The 17,858-nt window shown below is 61.6% G+C and overlaps 1 protein-coding gene across 1 annotated transcript; it reads right to left on the bottom strand.

Annotated features, from left to right (window-relative positions):
- Positions 1-3,563: 3,563 nt before the first annotated feature.
- Positions 3,564-14,186, bottom strand: GATA5 (GATA binding protein 5). The gene is given in 9 exon segments (XM_079127250.1): positions 3,564-4,543; positions 4,864-4,988; positions 5,266-5,353; positions 5,511-5,636; positions 11,233-11,408; positions 12,820-13,111; positions 13,113-13,175; positions 13,178-13,387; positions 13,609-14,186. Coding segments are annotated over 8 exon segments (1,215 nt in total). The 5' UTR covers positions 13,367-13,387; positions 13,609-14,186; the 3' UTR covers positions 3,564-4,387.
- Positions 14,187-17,858: the final 3,672 nt, after the last annotated feature.

Consider the following 17,858-nt stretch of genomic DNA (forward strand, 5'->3'; position numbering starts at 1 on the left):
ACCCCTGAGTCACCAGTTAGACACAGGAGGAAGTAAGGGCAGGGCAGTCAGGCAGTGTCTCTGTACCTGAGAGTGGGGCAGGGAAGGGGCCCCTGAGGAGGGTGTTAGAGCCCAGCCAGCTGCGCCAACCTGGGCCCTGAGGAGCTGAGCGTTTGGAAGCAGAGGAGGAGCAGGCCCAGTTTGCACCCTGGACAGTCCCGGCTCTGGGCCAAGTGGAATGTGTGCAGATGGGCTGTGGCAGAAGTGGGTGGAGGTACAGGGGAGGAGGCACCAGGGGTAGCAGGGTTTGGCAATAGGGGTGCAGGTTTGGGGTATGACCCCCTTGTGGGAGATTCCAGGACTGCTCATCTTTGTAAGGCTGAACCAATGGGCAGCGGAGAAGAAAGCCTTGTCCCCTTGGAAGGAAAAGCCAAGCTTCCTCTGTGCTGTGTCCCAGGGTCCAGGTGGAGGCCTGGCCAGAGGTGCAGCTGGGGCCTGCTCTGTCCCCACCCGCCTTCCTCCTCCCCAGGCCTCTGGCCCCGTGCAGCCAGACGCTGTCCACCAGCGGTGCCAGGAGCTTTGTCAGATAATAAATAAGGCGGCTGGAGCCCTGTGTGTTGACATTTTGGCAGCTATGCAGGGCCCTGCTGGGAGGGGGGCTGTCCACCACAGCCTCCAACCCTCACCTGGGGTCTTAGTCAGCCCCCTCTTCTTTGGATCAGGTTCAGCACCCCAAAGTATGCGTGTGTGTGTGAACACAGGCACCCTCGGATCTGCCCTGCTTGAAGCCTGTAGCTTCTCTGGATCACTTTCTCACCTGTGGAGTGGGGGTGTGTGCAGCCCCCACATGTGGCCTGGAGGAAGATGTGAGGGTGTTGGTCTCCAGGGTGCCTGGCTCCCTGGGTTGCACTGTCTTGTGGAGACGGCCCAGTGGGACTGCGTTCTCCTAGAGCATCTGGGCTGGGTCAAGGAAGATGGGGTCCGGCCTGGCCGGTGGGTGGGTTCTGCTGAGGGGTGTGGGTGGAGGTGACAAGTTCTGAGCTGCAGGAAGACAGAGGGTGACTGCTCCGCATGCCCCCAGCCAACCAAGCCCCAGAGGAAGGGCTGGAGCCTCAGGCTCCCAAGAGCAGAGACCCTGGCTGCTGCCCCCAGGCCACATCTGTGCCCACCCTCAGAGGGGCTGGAGGTGCCTCCCTGAAACAGGGACCTGAGGCACGGGGCTGCAGTCCCCTCAAGAAGGAGCCTGGATCTTGTCTGTGCCTCCCGCCCCGTGTCCATGCAGCCTCCGTCCCTGCCTCTGTGCGGTCCCAGACTTCGCCCTGGCCCTCTGACCCCAGCAGACTGCTCTTCCTTGAAGCCTGTCCACACGCCCTGGGGGGCTGGAGAATGGCCACCCAAGCGCCCACAACCATCCAAGGCTTGACAGAGGCCAGCAACTGAGGCCTGGAGCACCCTTCCTCAGGTGTCCCCTGCCCAGACACAGTGGCCTTTGGTGACGAGCGGTCCAATGCCAATGACAGCAGCAGGTGGTGTTTTCTAGGAAATGCTCTTATTTGGATGAGTAAGAGATTGGCCCTTCATGGCTCCCCTGGCTGATGACTGCTCTTCTAGGCACACGTTAGGTTTTACTGACGAGCGCCTTAGAGAATTCCCACCCCTCTGGTGAGCCATCCGATGGGCCTGGAAGGCATGCCCAGACCCAGCTGTGGTGGCGGGTGGCTCCCAGGGCCTGGCTGGCGACGCCTGCCCCAAACACCTGTGAGGTCAGGTGCACTGTGAGCGGGCAACTAGGCGTGACACTGTGGCGCCGGCCAGTGGAAGCGAACCCGGGAGCAGGGTGGGGCGGGCAGCTTCGAGGGCAGAGCATCGCCGCTCTGCTGTTTGGGTCAGGAAGCACCGTGGACAGAGCCCTGAGTCCTCTTTCCCCTCCCGCGGACAGAGCCCTGGGTCTTTCCCAGGCCGCGCATGCGGCCTCCTGCAGGCGAGACAGCAGGTCCGAGCACCTGCTCTGCTTCGAGGTCCGGGTGCATCTGCTTCAGCTCAGAGTGGACAGAAGGCGTGGTGTGTCGCAGGCAGCAGGACGCGACTTGGCCCTCCACCCTTGCCCTCTGATAAGGGGCCCAATCGCCCGGCCTCCTCCCCTCGGCTGCTGGCTTATGGCCAGCCAGGCAGAACGCCGGACGTCGAGAAGAGCCACAGGGAGTGGACACCAGCAGCCCTGTTGAGGTCCGGCTGGGGCTGGTTTCCTCCCGAAGAGCAGAAAACGTGGGTTCAGCAGAAACCACTGCGCCCAGCTGTGTGGCGGTCAGCCTCCGCAGTCCGGGCAGAGCCTTAGCAGTGACCACTGCGGGCCAGGCCCTCTCTCTTCACCAGGACACACTGGGCTCACCAGCTCCCTAAGCCCTTTCAGCACCCTGCCCCTCCCTGCCACTCAGGGACCTGCCTGTCCCTCACCTTCACCTCCATCACTGTGGACAGCCTCCCTGGGTTCATCAGAGTCTGGTGCTGCTCCCGTTCAGGGGCCTCCCAGGGACAGTGTCTCTTACACGTGTGTGGTGGTCACAGACCTGGCCCAGGATGTGGACGCCCTCCCCTCTGCAGAGGGAAACTTTGCAAAGGCTGGCACCCTGGGGCTCCCAGGCGGTGAGGACTGCAATGGCCCCTGCACCACACCCCACACAGCCCGGGCGGTCCTGGGGGTTTCTCCTCAGGGAGGAGGAAGACCAGGGCCCACATCCAGCAGGAGTCAGGTGCAGGGTGCTCAGAGGAAGGTTAGCAGCAGCAGCAATGTCCCCTGTCTCCCACACCTCCTTCCTGCTGCCTGCCTCCAGGGCCCTGGTGCCTCACCCTAGCCTGGTTCTGGGTTGTGGAGAGTGGGTGGGCTGAGGTCATCATGCTGCCCACACGCCAGTGTGGTGTCAGGCAGACAGAGAAGCAGTCAGGGAGGCTTCCAGGAGGGGCCCTGCCTGGGGAGCATGACGCTCTCTGCCATCTGGGTCTTCTTCACCTCTAGGACCCTCCATGAACCACATCAATGCCAGCACCTGCGGCCCCTTGACCCTGCTCTGTCCAGCGTCCTTCCCGAGCCACTGGACTTTGAAGCGCTGTGACTCTGAGCATGAAGGCCTGTGGGTGCCCTTGCAGGCTCCTGGTGTGACCCAGGGCAGCTAGGGAAATACTGCTCAGCCGCCAGGACTGATGGCCACCAGGGCTGAGTGACCCTTGGAGTTGCGGTGCCTGGCGGGCAGGGCCCACGGAGCGACTGGGAGAGAGCCTCAGTTCACAATGGTTGTTGTGCCTTCACTCGTTTTAAAAAAACAAACACAAACACAAACATGAACAAAGCACCAGGCTCCCTCAGGTGGAAACCGGGCTGGAAGGACCCCTGGCGGGGTCACTCTGGGCCTGAGCACAGCTGTAGTGCTGGCCCACTGGTGGCCTGTCTGCAGCGTTGTGACAGTCTGCCGGCAGTACGTACACGACTTTAGACTCCAGACTGGAGTTTTAAAGAGGCTTCGAACTGGAGGATTTCACACGTAGACTCCTGGCTTGCCAGGAGCGGTGGGTCTTGCTGGGAAGGTGGCTCTCCTCCACGCCCCGTGGCCTGCCTGACCGAGGGCCTCCACAGCTGGCCCCAGTCCCCAGGCAGTCTCTTCAGCTGGCGAGCCTGGCGCCAGGGGCTGCTGTGGTGAGCAGGTTGTTACTAACCGGTGGGATGACATTGAGACTGATGGCCATGGCTGACCAGGGCCCAAGGCCACCCCCCAGCCCCAACAAGGCCTGTGTAGGTCTGAAGCGGCCCTTGACAGGCTGCCCCATAGAAATGGCCGTGACACATGGACTCGCTGAGAACCAGGCCCTTTACTGCCCCCTCTGGAAAAAGCGTCCAAATAAATACACAAGTCTGCAGGGTGGACGGTGTCCCTGGGGACAGGGTGGTGGTATGGTGAGCGGCCGGCACACCCATCCCTTCGGGCCTGAGCCCTGGGGGGCAGAGTGCTGTGTTCACAGCTCCCTCCATCAAATGTGGGCTGTGGAGACCGGGAGGCCGGAAGGCCAGGAGGCCCCTTGCCATGCTTCTGGGCTCCTGCTGCTGGCTTGGCCCTGGGCCCCGGGGTTTCACCTGGGCCCTGGCTCCCTAACAGGAGGTCAGGAGTCTTTCCAGCGGTCACTTCCTGTAAACATGCTGAGCAAGGAGTGGGAGGGCCGTGCAGCCTGGGGGCTCGAGCCCCTCCCTCAGTTTTCCTCTTGCTCTGGGACATCTGCACCATCACCTTGAGTGACACCCGCACCTCCAGACTCCAGGAGGCTGGCCTCTCTTGGTGGGTGGGCCCGGCAGTCCTGCCAGCAGTGGGCGAGTCTGTGGGCTCTGTCTGGGAAGCTCCCCAATGCCAGCTTGCCTGGGGGCCTAGGCCAAGGCCAGTGCACACCAGGCCTCCTGGCGCAGGGCACCACTGAGGCCAGCCTGGGGTCCCAGGGCTGTGGAGGGGAAGGCAAAGTCTTCAGGTTCAAACTTGAATTCCAAGTGACCGGGGGTCAGGGCACCGTCCACCTGGCCAGGGGCCTGCAGGGAGGAGGGCTGTGTGAGAAGCTGGGAGCAGCTGGGCCTTCCTGGGCCAGGCACCCCCATGGCGGGGTGCTTCCCTGAGGGGTCGGTCCCTCCTGAGGTTGGCTCTCGGTAGGGTGGGTGGCAAGCAGGCTCTGTGCAGACTGACAGCTGCTCTCGGGACACACGTCCTGACGGCTGATGCTGACCACGTGCCCAGCTGGCTCTGAGGGCAGGCTTGGGGTTTCCCGTGGGTCCGACTCAGCAGAGGAGCCCAGGGTTCCCTGGGAGGGGTACGGACCAGTTCTGGGCACCCTACCCCACCCTGTTCTCCATACCTGGGAGGTGACGCTGGGCCCGGCACCCAGTGGGGACACCAGGCTTGGCTCTGGTTTCAAAGTGGCAGCCAAGGTCTCAGTGTTGGGGAGAGCAGGTGGGGAGGTCTCGGCATTCACTATGGCTCCTGGGTTGGGGAGGAGGGGCATTTATAGAAGGTGCCAGATCTGGCCATGCTGCTTCTCCTGTCCTGGCCAGGAGAGGTGCAGGCTCCTCAAGGTCACAGCACACATTCCAACCCAGGCTTCAGCCCAGTGCTGGGCGGTCATGCCACCCTGCCCTTCCTGGAGCCAGGCCCTTGGGGTGTCCCTCCCTTGGGAACACGGTGCTTGAACCAAACATGCACAGTGCTGGGGCGGAGCCCCGGGCCCTGGGCTGGGCGGGCGGGCGTGCAGGCCTCCCACCTGAGCAACCCTTGGTCTTGGCAGTGCTCTTTGGCTTCCGTTTTCGAGTCTGGATACTTTCCTTTTTCATCGCCAGTGGCCGAGGCACCTGGTAGGGACAGCAAGGGTGGGCACAGCTGTCTCCCTCGTCTTGGCGCTCAGAGCCCCTCACTCCTGGACACCAGGTCCCACCATCCCCCGGCTCCCCCAGCTCCCTGGTCCAGTCGTGGGTGCAGAGGCCAGCGATGCACGCCAGGCACACTCACCCCGTGCAGCTTCATGTAGAGGCCACAGGCATTGCACACGGGCTCGCCCTCTGCGTTCCGCCGCCACAGCGTGGTGTTGGTTGTGTGGCAGTTGGTGCAGCAGAGGCCAGCACGGCGGGACGAGGACTGGGAAGAGAGACCAGCGTGAGTCCTTGCCAGGGGCCGTGGGGCGGGACTCAGGCCCTGCAGGGGTCTGGCTGCAGGCGAGTAGCAGGGATCAACTGGAGCAGGGGGCACGGAGGCCCTGAGGAGGCTCTGCTGTGTGGACAGCTTAGGGGTCACTTCTGGAGGCCTGTCCCCTCATCTGCTGGAGCCCAGCTGCCTCTCTCCTGCCTGGCCCAGTTCCACGTTTGCATGGAGTCTTGCCCCTGGAGCCTGGGAGCCACAGGTGCACCATGACCTGAAGCCCCTCCCAAACCCCACAGCACAGCCTCCCAGCCACCTGCCCGGACCTCATCCCTGGAAGGTGTTGCTTTGTCCCTACTCCTGGCCCTGTCTTTGGACGATGCCCCTAACCCTGTCCACCCCCTTCAACAGTTCAAATAGTCCCACCTGGTCTGGGCCCCTAGCCCCTCTCTCCAGGACTGTGGAGATGCCCTGCAGAGTCCAGACTACAGAGTGGTGCCTCAGGGCACAGGGACAGACAGAGTCCACTGGGACAGAGACCCCAGGACAAAGCCATGTCCCCTCTGTACACTCCAGCCCAGGACCTGCCAGAGAACCATAAGTGAGAGCCAAACTCACCTGTGTCAGGAGCAGCGCAGTGACCTCCACTCCCCACCTATCACACCTCCAGGAAGAAGGCAGAGCCAAGAAAGCTGGCCTTGCTGACCACCGCCTGCCACCCCTTTCTCCCAGGCTATGGCCGTGGCATAGGCCTGCCCTGGAGGACAACCTGAGCAGGAGCAGGGCTTTCTGAAGCCTGAGCGCCAGCCATTTCCCCAGACCCTCAGCACCCTGCTTGTTGTGGGCAGCTGCCAGACACCCTGAGAATTCCATCCCTGTTTTGTCTGGAGCCTCCCGTGTCCAGGCAGGACTTCAGCCCAGGCTCCATGGTGGAAAGGAGGGAAGGGGCCAGGTTAGGAGCTGGAGACCGGCCTCCGGGCCACAGCTCCCACTGGCTGGGGACACTGGGGAAGAGCGACCATCCTTTGACCTGTGGCCTCTGCACCATGGCTGTTAGGCTGATAGCCAGCCAGTTGGGAGTCACCGGTGATCTCCCTGGGGCACCTTGAGGATGAGACTTGCTGCTCACTTCCTGGAGTGGAGCAGCTGGTGCTACCCTGGAAGGGAGGGAGGGCCCACAGTCCTGGGAGGATGGCAGCAAAACTCCATGGCAGGCCACTGGCCCCACCCAGCCAGGCAAGTCTCCACAGGAAGCCCACCTGGAATTTGGCCTGGCCCCCCTCCCTCGTACCACCTCTCAGGGGCAGGAGCTGTGGACATTCCCCCTGTCCTGTCCAGATAGAGGCCTAGTATCCCGAGGGCCCACCCATCCAACCTGCCGACCCACACGGGGCAGAGCCCTGACTAGGCACCTCCTGCAGGACTGCAGGTCTGAGTAGGACCCAGGATGCTAAGCGGAGAGACGGCAAGTGCTCCTGCGCTGGAGCGCGAGCACGTCCATGTTTGTAGCTGCCGTCCTGCTTCTTACCTGGCACCACCCAGGCCCTGGGGCAGCCCCTCTGCTGTCCTTTCAGACCAGGGAGCTGGCTGGCACACTTGGGCATTAGACCCACTCTCACCCCTCAGCACAGACACACGCACAGGTGTGCACACATACACAGGCACAGGTGCACACACAGGTGCACACACACATGCACAGGTGCACACATAGGCACACACATACAGGCATGCACAGACAGGCATGCACACATGTACAGGTGTACACACACACTCAGGTGCACACACATGCACAGGTGCACACACGGGCACACACATACAGGCATGCACAGACAGGCATGCACACATGTACAGGTATACACACACACTCAGGTGCACACACACTCAGGTGCACACACACAGGTACACACACATGCACAGATGCACACACACAGGTGCACGCACACATGCACAGGTGCACACATGGGCACACACACACACAGGCATGCACAGACAGGCATGCACACATGTACAGGTGTACACACACACTCAGGTACACACACAAGTGCACACACATGCACAGGTATACAGGTGCACACACAGGCACACACGCACAGGCACACACACACATAGAGGCGTACATACACACACTCAGGTACACACACACACTCAGGTGTGCACAGGTACACACACAGGTGCAGATACACAGTGCCTGCAGCTGCCTGTGATGTGCCCTGGGGGCTGGGAGCTGCCTCAGACATTGACGGTGAGGAGATACGCGGTGGCCTGCATACAGACTGTGTGTGCCTATTGGCTGCCCGCGAGTGTGCAAGGGGGACATCTGGAAGCCAGGTTTGAATATCTTGACAGTGACCATGTTTTTACTTTTATAAAAATTAAGAAAACAGAAAAGAAAAAGAATGACGTCAAAAGTCCCTCGGTATGCTTCCTCATTCACCTTCCCCCAGGCCGACGGCTGGCGTAGTGGGAGGCGGGGGCTCACCGTGCTTGGGAGGCGGGGGCTCACCGTGCTGAGGGGCCCAAGGGGAGCGGGGGCTGGGGTGCAGACTGCTTCCTGCACTGGACACTTTGGGGACACACCCCAGAGCCACCCCTACCCTTGCCCTGTCTGGTGTCCCCACTGCCACCACACCTGCAGGAGGGCCTGAGCCCCCACCTGTCTCTCCTCACTGTCCAGACAAACGGCTGGACCTGGCCACTTGCAGCACCCGACTTCCAGGCCTCTCCCGGCTGCAGTCTGGTGTTTTAGGTCTATTCTTTCAAAAGGACTTGATCTTCAAAGCCTGCTCACCGTAACCAGAGCGTGTTGACTGACGGGCTCTGCATGCACCTGAGACTTCCAAATAAGTCAGTGTGGGTGGCAGGGCAGAGCGGACACTGCAGGGCAAGAGTCTGGAGCCCAGTTTGCACTGCAGGGGAACACTCTGGAAAGCAAACACTGCAGGCCACACGTGTCCTGCACTGTAGAGTAGCCTCCTCCAAGGCCAGAGCCCAGCTACCCATGACAGGGCTGGGGGACAGCCAGAGCCTGGGGAGGGCCAGGGCCTGAGCAGGCCCCTCTTAGAGAAGACACATGGACACTGAGCTGAGGAAAGTCAGTGTCCCTTGCTGGTGGAGGGCACACTGACCCAGGGACATGAGTCTCCAGGGGCTGTGCAGGAAGGGACTGGATTGGGAGTATGAGAGGTGGAGACCTGCCAAGGCCAGGTGTGCCCATCAGCAGAGAATGCCCAGCCCGCCTGAGTGGTCACTGCTTGAGCCAGTGCTGAGTTGGTCTTGGGCTGTGGGTCTGCTGTCATCCTGACCTTGGTTGCTGAGCTCTGGCTTGTGAGGAGCGTGGAGTCCCAGACCATGCAGACTGTTGGAGGGCCTGGGTGTGCACGCGTGTGTGCTGCAGATGAGGAGGCAGGTGGCTGGGGCCACTGTGACCACTCCTCTTGCTTGTCCAACGTAACAGAAGCCTCAGGTCCGAGGTGCTGAGGCACCCAGAAAAGCACACAAAGGACCAGAAAGTTAGGGCTCCTGCTGGCAGGGACGGTGACTGCTTTTCTGTCATTTTCCTATAATCTTGATGACACTTGTAAGATGACAGTAATCCTTTAAAAGAGGATTAGGACAATTTCCTCCTGGGTGGCCTCTTCTGGGACATCAGTTCTGGCCACACTCAAGGGCCTGGTGAGGTACAGTTGGGAGGTTGTGGGGCAAATCTGGAGTGACCAGCCAGCCCCAGGGCCAGAAGCCACCTGGTTAGCTCTGGTGGCAGAGCCTGGAGTCCCTGGGTTTCCATGTCACGCCCAGCTCTGCCAGGATCAGCCATTGCTGGTGGGCTCCACTCTCATGGGGTGGGAACCCCAAAGCAGCTCAGGAGAGACCCCCTAGGGTCCTTCTGGGGGAAAGACGGGCATTGGCGGGACCACTTGGCACACATTTCCTGGGCATGTTCCATGCTCAGGGTGGAATAGGCCTGGACCCAGGAGTGACCAGACCATCCCTACTCCAAGGCCTGAGCCTTAGAGAAGGGGCAGGTAAACAGAGACCCCTCATCCAGGAAGCATCTGCAAAGCTTACCACCCACATGTCCCAGACCAGGAAATGGAGGCCTCACAACCCAGGCCAGCCAAGGGTTAGGGCTAGGGTTCCGCTACCCATGTCAACTGTTTAAACGTGTACAACATGCCTCGGAGCAGCTCCAATTCATTCTCCAGTTCTCTGATAGGTTTTTTTTTTTGTCTTTTCTGTTTTGGAACTGAAGATCAAACCCAGGGCTTCACGCTTGCAAGGCAAGCACCTTACCACTGAGCTACGTCCCAGCCAATTCTCCACTCCTGAGGTGTGTCCTGGTGCCCAGTTCAGGGCCTGCATGGGGAAGGTGGACTGAGTCCAAGGAGGGGACTGGCCTGCGTCCTGGGAGGCTGGGGTGCAGTTCACCACAGGACCTGACCTACCTGCCACTCCCCACCCTGTTCTCCGCTTCCCCATCAGCAAAGCCCATATGGAGTTCAGACCAGACAGCCACATCTGTGGGGAGGGGGATGACTTCCTGGAGAAAGGGCTTTCGGGGCACTGTGGCCTCTGAGGTGGCCCTTCCCAGCAGCAAGGTAGAGACCTGAAGTTCCCCAAACCCAGTCAGCTCAGAGGAGGAGAAGCATGTCTTCCCAGGGCCACATACCTCCTCTCCTTCCTCCAACCACAGGCCAGCTGCCCCTGCACAGGTGTAGGTTGACACCCAGCAGTCCAGCGTCCCGTGTGAGGCTCACACTGCTAGGCAGGAGGGCTTGGTGCCCCAGGGACACCCCTGCCTAGACATGAGACCTTTATCACCAACTTTGGATAACATGGATGCCTTGTCAACACCCAAACTCTGACTGTAAACTTGAACTTAAAAGGTTTGCCTCTGAAATAGTAAAGAACGAAGCTCCCTCGAACTCCTTCACACCTCCACACCTCTGCCAGCTTCTGGTGACCCAGCCCTGGCCGCAGCTCTCACACCAACTCCAACTCACCACACTTCAGAGAGAACGGACATGAACATGAGCTCTGCCCAGCAAGGAACAGTCTAGCCAGGCCTGGCTTCCTGGAGTCTCCCAAAAGGACACAGCCCTCAGACCCTCCCATTTAGGGTCTCTATGTCCCCCACATAAGCACCTACTCTGCAGACACCTCTCCCAGCCCCATCCCTGGCAGGTCACCTTGAGGCTTGATACCTAGCCAGGCTGTGGGTTGCAGTGCTGAGGCCCCAGGGCCCACTGGGTCCACAGTACTCTGGTCTGCCAATGCAGCACAGAACTTGTCTCCAGAACTGGGCCCTTCCTGAGGAACCCGTGGCTGCCCAGTGGGTGGCTCTGGAGCCTTACCTATCCCCCCCCCATCAAGAGCTAAGAGCAGTCAGACTGAGGGTCCTGGGCCCTGGGCTGTCAGTCAGTATCCCCATCAGGAGTCACCTTGGCCCCTGCCTGTTCGCGACAAGGGGTCCGTTAGGAGAGGAGCAGCCCTCACCAGACTTGGGCTTCCTGGGCTGCCTGACTGTCTGGGGTCCTTGGGGGAGCCGACCGCCCAGTAGTCGCCCAGGCCCTTCCCCCTCCGCACAGCCCGCACTCACCAGGCGCTTCTGGGGCCGAACAAGCGGCCGGTTGACACCGTTCATCTTGTGGTAGAGGCCGCAGGCATTGCACAGGTAGTGGCCCGTGCCGTCGCGGCGCCAGAGCGGGGTGGAAAGGGCGCCGCAGTTGACGCATTCTCTGCCCTCCCCCGGGAACTCCTCCAAGAAGTCGGACACTGCGGGAATAAGCAGGGTGGGCTTAGGGCTAGCGCCTCTGCCCTGCCTCTGAGGGCTTCTGCAGGACCCCTCCTCCCTTCACTACTCCTTAAGTCTATTCTACTCAACCAATTATTTATGTGCCTAGTCTTAGTTCATCTTTTATTTTCAATCTGCACGCGGTGAAATTCATTGGGGTTGCTTTTTATAAGGAGGAAGTGTGACTAAACCAAACCTTAGGCGCACACCTGGGGTGGTCCCTCTCCGGACCGCGGTCCAGCGCCAGAGTCTGCATTTGTGACCTGCTTGGGAAGCACGGCTTCTGAACCCGCAGGGGGAGTTAGATAAAGGGGCATTAGCCTGGTGCCAGCGGAGTCGTTTCCAGGGGATTCGCTAGCTCCTGGCCGCCTCCTCTGCCAAGCGGGTCGACCCAGGGGCTGTGGATTGAAAGGCTCAGCGAGATCGCAAAATCCTTCAGGGGCGCCGAGGGCCTGGAAGCTTTGTTGTGGTCGCAATCACTGTCCTCCCTCAGAAGGCCGGGCTGCGTGGCGGCATCTCCGGCATGGGCGGGGGTGGAGGGCTCCCAGGTCCCCTCCAGGCCGGGCCAGGCGCCGGCTACGCGCGGGCGGCGGGGACGCCGGGGGCGCCGGGTGGGGGCGGGGCGGGGATCAATCATCACCCGGCCGGGGGTGGGCGCCAGGCGCTGGGCTGCGCTGGGCGCTGGGGGCCAGGGGTTCCGCGGCTGCGCTCGGGCCCGCTTCCTGCGCTCGGGGCCCCGGGGCCAAAAGGCGGCTGCGGAGCGGGGCTGCGGTGCCTCCACCGCCCCGGAGGGGTGGCCCAGAGGGGGGCCCAGCGTTGTGAGCAGGGAGGCGTGGCCTTCGGTTTTCGGCTGCGCGGGGCGAAAAAGTGCGCTCAGAAAAAAGCATACTCAGAAACCGGGTGAGCGATTCCCCGCTTTAAGGCCTAGAATTCGATTATGCGAATTTATGCTCTCGGAACGATCGAAAACAGGGCTCGCATTAGAATGCAAACATTCTACGACAGAGAGGATGAATGTGGCGACTTACTTAAATGAACGGATATTTTGAACTTTATAAAAATCATTGCCAAACTTTTCAAAAAATATTTAAAACTTAGTCTCTAAATTGGCACTATCTGGAATGCGGTTTTGGGTTCAGATGAATGAAAGGCAGAAATATATGTACTTTCTTACTATCATATTAGAAAAGAATTCTGGATACCAGGTTTTCATCGGGGGAAGGTGAGACGCAGTGTTTCGCGAAGGTTTACAAGTCCCGGAGCTCTGGGCTGGTCGCTCCTGTCGACCTGGACCTGACTGCTGTGTGCGTGTGCAGCTTTCTCAGGGTACGGGCTGACCCGAGTTTGGCCAGCACCCAAGTCAGCGGCGCCGCGCCCCAGCCCCGCACTCACCGAAAGTGGCCCTGCGGCCTGGGAGGCCCGCCGGGCGGCTCGGCAGGCCGTGCAGTACGCTGCCATCGAAGGGTCCCGCGGTCCAAGACTGGGCCACGTCAGGGCTCACGTAGGCGGGGTACGTTGGGGGATAGGAGGCGCTCACCGGCCGCCCAAGGGAGGCGGTGTACTGCTCGCGAGCCAGCATTGCGCCCTGGTAGGCACCACCGTCCCGGCTCCCAGCGCTGCTGCCGCTGCCGGGTCCGGGGGGACTGTGCGCGAAGGGAAAGGCGGCGGCCCCGGACGGTTGCGCTGGCCGGCGGGTGCGGGCTACCAGAGCCGAAGGTCGAGGAGTCCGCGGCGGCCGCCTGCGCCCCAGCCCGGAATGCGCAGCGAGCGCTGGGGGCTGTGGGCCCGGCTCGCACGTCGGCAGGTAAGACAGCACGGAGGGTACGCGCGCCTGCGGCACGAACATCGGGGACCTGGCGCCTGCAGCGTGCAGAAAGGCTCCCGAGTCCGTGTAGGTGGCCTGTCCGGGGCTCGGTGCCAGTGCCAAGCTCTGGTACATCTCCCCGGGCGTGGTCCCGACCTGCAGGAAAGGAGGACCGGCTGAGGTTACGGCTGCTGGGCACCCTCTGCCATCGCCCGCGCTTCTGCGGGGCAGGTGCTGTCGCTCAGACCGCTCACCCGACTCCTAGGCCAGGAAGGCTCCCCCGGCAGGTCTCAAGACCCTCGGGGAGGAACCACGGGAACGGAGTGGCCTCGAGCCCCTGCCCCGCATCCCTGGTGCATTCCTAACGCGGAGCTCACCTTCTTCACTATCTGGGCCTGAGAGGGCGCTGGGGTGGGCTCGGTGGGGGCTGGGAAGGACCGGCCCGGACAGCAGGCGCTGAGTCTCCGGAGCCGGCCCCGCTGCTCTGGGAGAGATCGACAGACTGGGGCGGGGCGCGCAACGGCAGGCCCTCTGGAGCTCTCACCGGTGGACAGGAGGGAGGACGGCGCGGCGCTTGCCAAGGGTCTGCTACGACCGCCTAGACACTGGGATCCTTGGCCCCGAGTGGCCTCTGCAGGGAACCCTGGACGCTCCAGGAGCCCCTCCGCGCCGCCCCGCCCAGCTCCAGCCCAGCCCCCGCCCAGCCCCCACCGCGCCGCCCCTTCCCTCTCGGCGCCCGCCCCTCCCTCCCCACGGGGTCAGCGCCGGGGCTCTGGCCGCGGTGCCACGTGACCCGAGCAAGCCCAGCTTGCTGGATTCGGCAACGGAGAAGCACCGGGCACCCACAGCTGAGCCCCAACAAATGACGGGGACGCGATCGGGTCCCGTGCTCGGTGGGGCCGCGGAGCCGAGAGCAGAGACTTCGCTTGAGTTTTGTTCGTAGACTTTACTCGTCCCAGCCCTCGCTCCTTGCCTACTCCGGATCCCGCCCAAGGCTGATGGGAGTGCCGGGTGGCAAGTCTTGTGGCTGAGCCGTGAGTCCCGGTCGGACCGCATGGATGCATCCGCGGTGCGGGAACCCGGTTTGCGCCCCTGTACTCCTGGGGCCGAGCAGGAATCCTGTTTCGGGACCGCCTCTCTCAGGATGCTGGACTCGATCGGGTATACTACTGGCCAGCACACGCACGAAGTCCTGCGGGAGCCCAGCAGTTTCCTTGTCTGGGGCAAGCAGGGTCATTAGGGTAGGGGTTCCCAGCGGGGGCACACAGGGGGTCGGCACTGTCCAGCTTCCGCGGCGTTGTGAGTGCTTGCTGGCTCCCACGGTCCTGCCCCCTTCACGTGTAGGGAACTCGGGGAACTCGGGAGGAGTCTTTTTCAGGTGCCCAAAATACCGGATGGATGGAAGGCTGCCCAGGTGATGAGGCTCTCCTCCTCCAACCCCAGTCGGCCCCATGGTGCCAACCCGCCTCCTTGCTCAGCTTCCCCAGTGACATGGATGGCCCTGGTGTCAGCCTTAGGTCCTAGGAAGAGGTCCGCTCGCAGCAGGGATCCTGGACTTGGGGATCCACAGCATCACTGCACAGCCAGAGTCAGACAGCAGTGCTTACAGCAGCGAGTTTCTCCTCTCCAGAGCCGGACCCTTAGCCCCTGCACCAGGGGTGGAGAAACCTGGGTCCCCACGCGTGGAGGCAGACTTGGGAGATTGGGAAGGCACTCTGATTAGCTCTGGGGACTTCACTGGAGAATGCTGGGTTGGCACTGAAGGACCTCGGCCATGGGTCTCTCTGGGACACTGCAGCCTGGGGTGCCTTTACCCTGGACTCCCCACTGGGCTGTCAGTCCTGTGGAACCTGGGGCAGCCCTGGGCTCCCTGTGTTCCAGTGCTTTCCTCCTCACTGGCAGCATTTCAGATTGGTTGTGCGGTGGAGACGCCCAGGATAGGTGGAGCTGCCAAGGGCTGAAGGTCCGGATCAGGCTGGCACAAGCCCCTGCTGGCACCCTGGACCCCATACCCGACTTCAGGGCGGGTTCCGGACTGGGTCGTGGAGACTAGGAGCGGCAGGTTGGGGTGGAGGAGCGAGTCCATTGGGGTTGGGGCGGGGGAACTGGGAGACCTTACTCTCTTTACTGACTCCCAGCACCCCTCCCCCACATGTGGTCCCACCTCTGGCCGTTCCTCCTTTCCCCTGCCCAAGGCCCCCAGTTCTCTCTGCTTCTCTGGGCTAGGGGTCCCGCACTTCTCGCTCTCCCCTGCTCTGGGGTCCCTTCTCACCCCACCCTGATGGCAGACTTGGTCTGCGTTCGTTGTCTGTCCCCAGTCAACCTCCCCAGGTGGGTGCTGTGTGGATCAGGAGCCTGCTGCAGATCTGCAGATCCAAGGTCAGGCTGCAGACTCCCTTCTGTAAGCACAGCGGCAGCAATGCCGATGCGGGACAGCTACCTGTGACCCCTGCTCCCCTGGCCTCCAAGCCCTCCAAGCATTTACCAGCTACGGGAAGAAGCTCCCCTGAGCACCGGGAATGGAGAGAAACCAAGAGTGGGAAGATGTGTTTAACTGCTAGGGCTGAGCCCCCCTAAAAAGGTCTAGGGGGAAAATAAAAGATGGGTAGCAAGCCTGGGATCCTGACAGCCAGGTGGAGACTGACGTGTGCTTCTTACTTGGGATAAAATCTGCGAGGTTCTTGGGTGGGAAACGTGCACTTGGCCTGGGTGCTCATATCAGTCTTATGCAGTAGACGACTTATTATTCCTACGTAGAAACGGAAAACAAAGCCCAGAGGTCGCCTAATTTGCCCAAAGTCTCAGCGAGTAATTGAACAAGCGAAGAGTGCAAAATGTACCCAGGAGGGAGTTCCTGGGCTCCAGGGAGGGCCAGCCCTCAAAGAGTTAGCCCTTTGAAGGCTCCTAAGAGGCTGTCTGGCCACTTGGTTCCCTGTGACCCCACAATCCACTCCCAAGAGGTGGACATGAACTCCCTGGCCCTTGGACAGCAGGACAGAAGGAAAAGAGGTGGCAGGGATGTTCCTTCCTGGCGGGAGGTGCCCACGGTGACAGTGGAGGGGGGGTAGGGAGCATACTGGGTGTGACAATATCTGGCCCTGCCACAGGTCCATTTTGCTTGAACAAAAAGGGAGGGGGTCACAGCTCACACAGCGAAGCCCGTGTCCCTACTCTGTCCCCTTTCCTACAATCACTTTCTGATTCCACCATGACTATGTCTATGACTTTCTGTTCAGTTCTATGCCCCTGGTTTCCTGGGCCCTCAGGAGGGTATGTGCTGAAGGCAGGGGACTGCCTGTCAGGTTGCACTGCCTGCTGCCCCCCGTGGTGGCCGCTAGCTCCCTGACTAGGAGGCCCCTCCTCTGTCCTCTCTACCCCTCAAGGCCCAGTTCTTGCCCCTCAGCTCATTGCCTTCCAGCAGGTAACTGTTCCCAAGAGGCTCTGCGCAGCAGGACAGGGCGTGGACTGGAAGCTGTCAGACGCTCCCTGGGGCGCAGCTTTGCCATCTCAAGGCTGTGTGACTCTGGGCCAGTTAGTGTCCCCTTTATCTCTGTTTATCTGTGCGGTGGGTGATGATAGCAGTGCCTGCCCCACAGTGGCTTTTTGGGAGGAATCAGTGGAACGAGGGTACCCAGAGCAGCTGGCCTTGAAGGGGCAGATGGCAGGCACTTGCCTGGGTGAAGATTGTCCTGAGGGGACAGCTGGGAGCAGGAGCCCGGCCCTGGGGCCCCAGGGTGTGGAGGGGGCAGCTGGGCGGCCTCAGGAGGGAGTTTCTGCCCTGCCAGTCATGGTGACCCCCACAGCACTGCCACCTACCCTGGCCCAGTAGGACCAGGGACCTAGCCAGAGCAGAAGTGAGGTGGGAGTCAGGTCTGAGGCGGTGGACCCTATCCAAAGGATTGCATGTTAGTCCCAAGGCAGGTGACCAGGCAGGGTCAAATTCTACTAGTCCTGTGGGGGCCTCGTCTTGTGAGTTTTAAGGCCTGAGTGAGCAGGGAGGGCGTCTGGGGTGGGGACAGCCCCTGCTGACCTGTTAGGCTCTGGGTTCGTTTAGAGCTGTCACTTGCCAGCAGCTGTCCCTCCCCGTGCCAGAGCTTGGGAACTGTTAACTCAGACACGCTTATCAAGGAAAGAAAAACAGTCCTATTGTTCAGGGGGCGTCAGGGCCTCTGGACTGGCTCCCAACAGGGACCCCAGGCCTCTCCTTGGGCGCCTGGGCAGAGCCCCTCCTGAGCCGCCTCGAGGCTGCCTGCTCGCCAGGGGCTTCAACCCCATGAGGTGGGGATGGCCTGGGGCAGGGTCCTTGCCAAACTCACACTGCCGGCACCAGCAGTGTCCCTTGCCTGCTGGTCACTGGGCCACGAGGTGGCCTGGAGATGGCCCACTCCAGGCAGGCAGTTCTCTGTCCAGCAGGGTGGGGTGATGTTGCACACCCAGGAAGCAGCCCTGGGGTGGGCTGTCTGGGCTCCCTGCCCAGTGGGCTGGCTGACTCCTCCTGACCCTACCTGGGCTCACTCTCACCTCTCCCTGCCTGGCAGGGCCGGAGGGATCCGAGGGAGAGGAACACAGACTCCTGGGACTGTGATTGTTGGTGGGGAGGACTGTGTCCCCAGCAGGAATTTCAGGT

Source organism: Sciurus vulgaris, assembly GCF_902686455.1.
Source record: "Sciurus vulgaris genome assembly, chromosome: 2".
Lineage (NCBI taxonomy): Eukaryota > Metazoa > Chordata > Mammalia > Rodentia > Sciuridae > Sciurus > Sciurus vulgaris.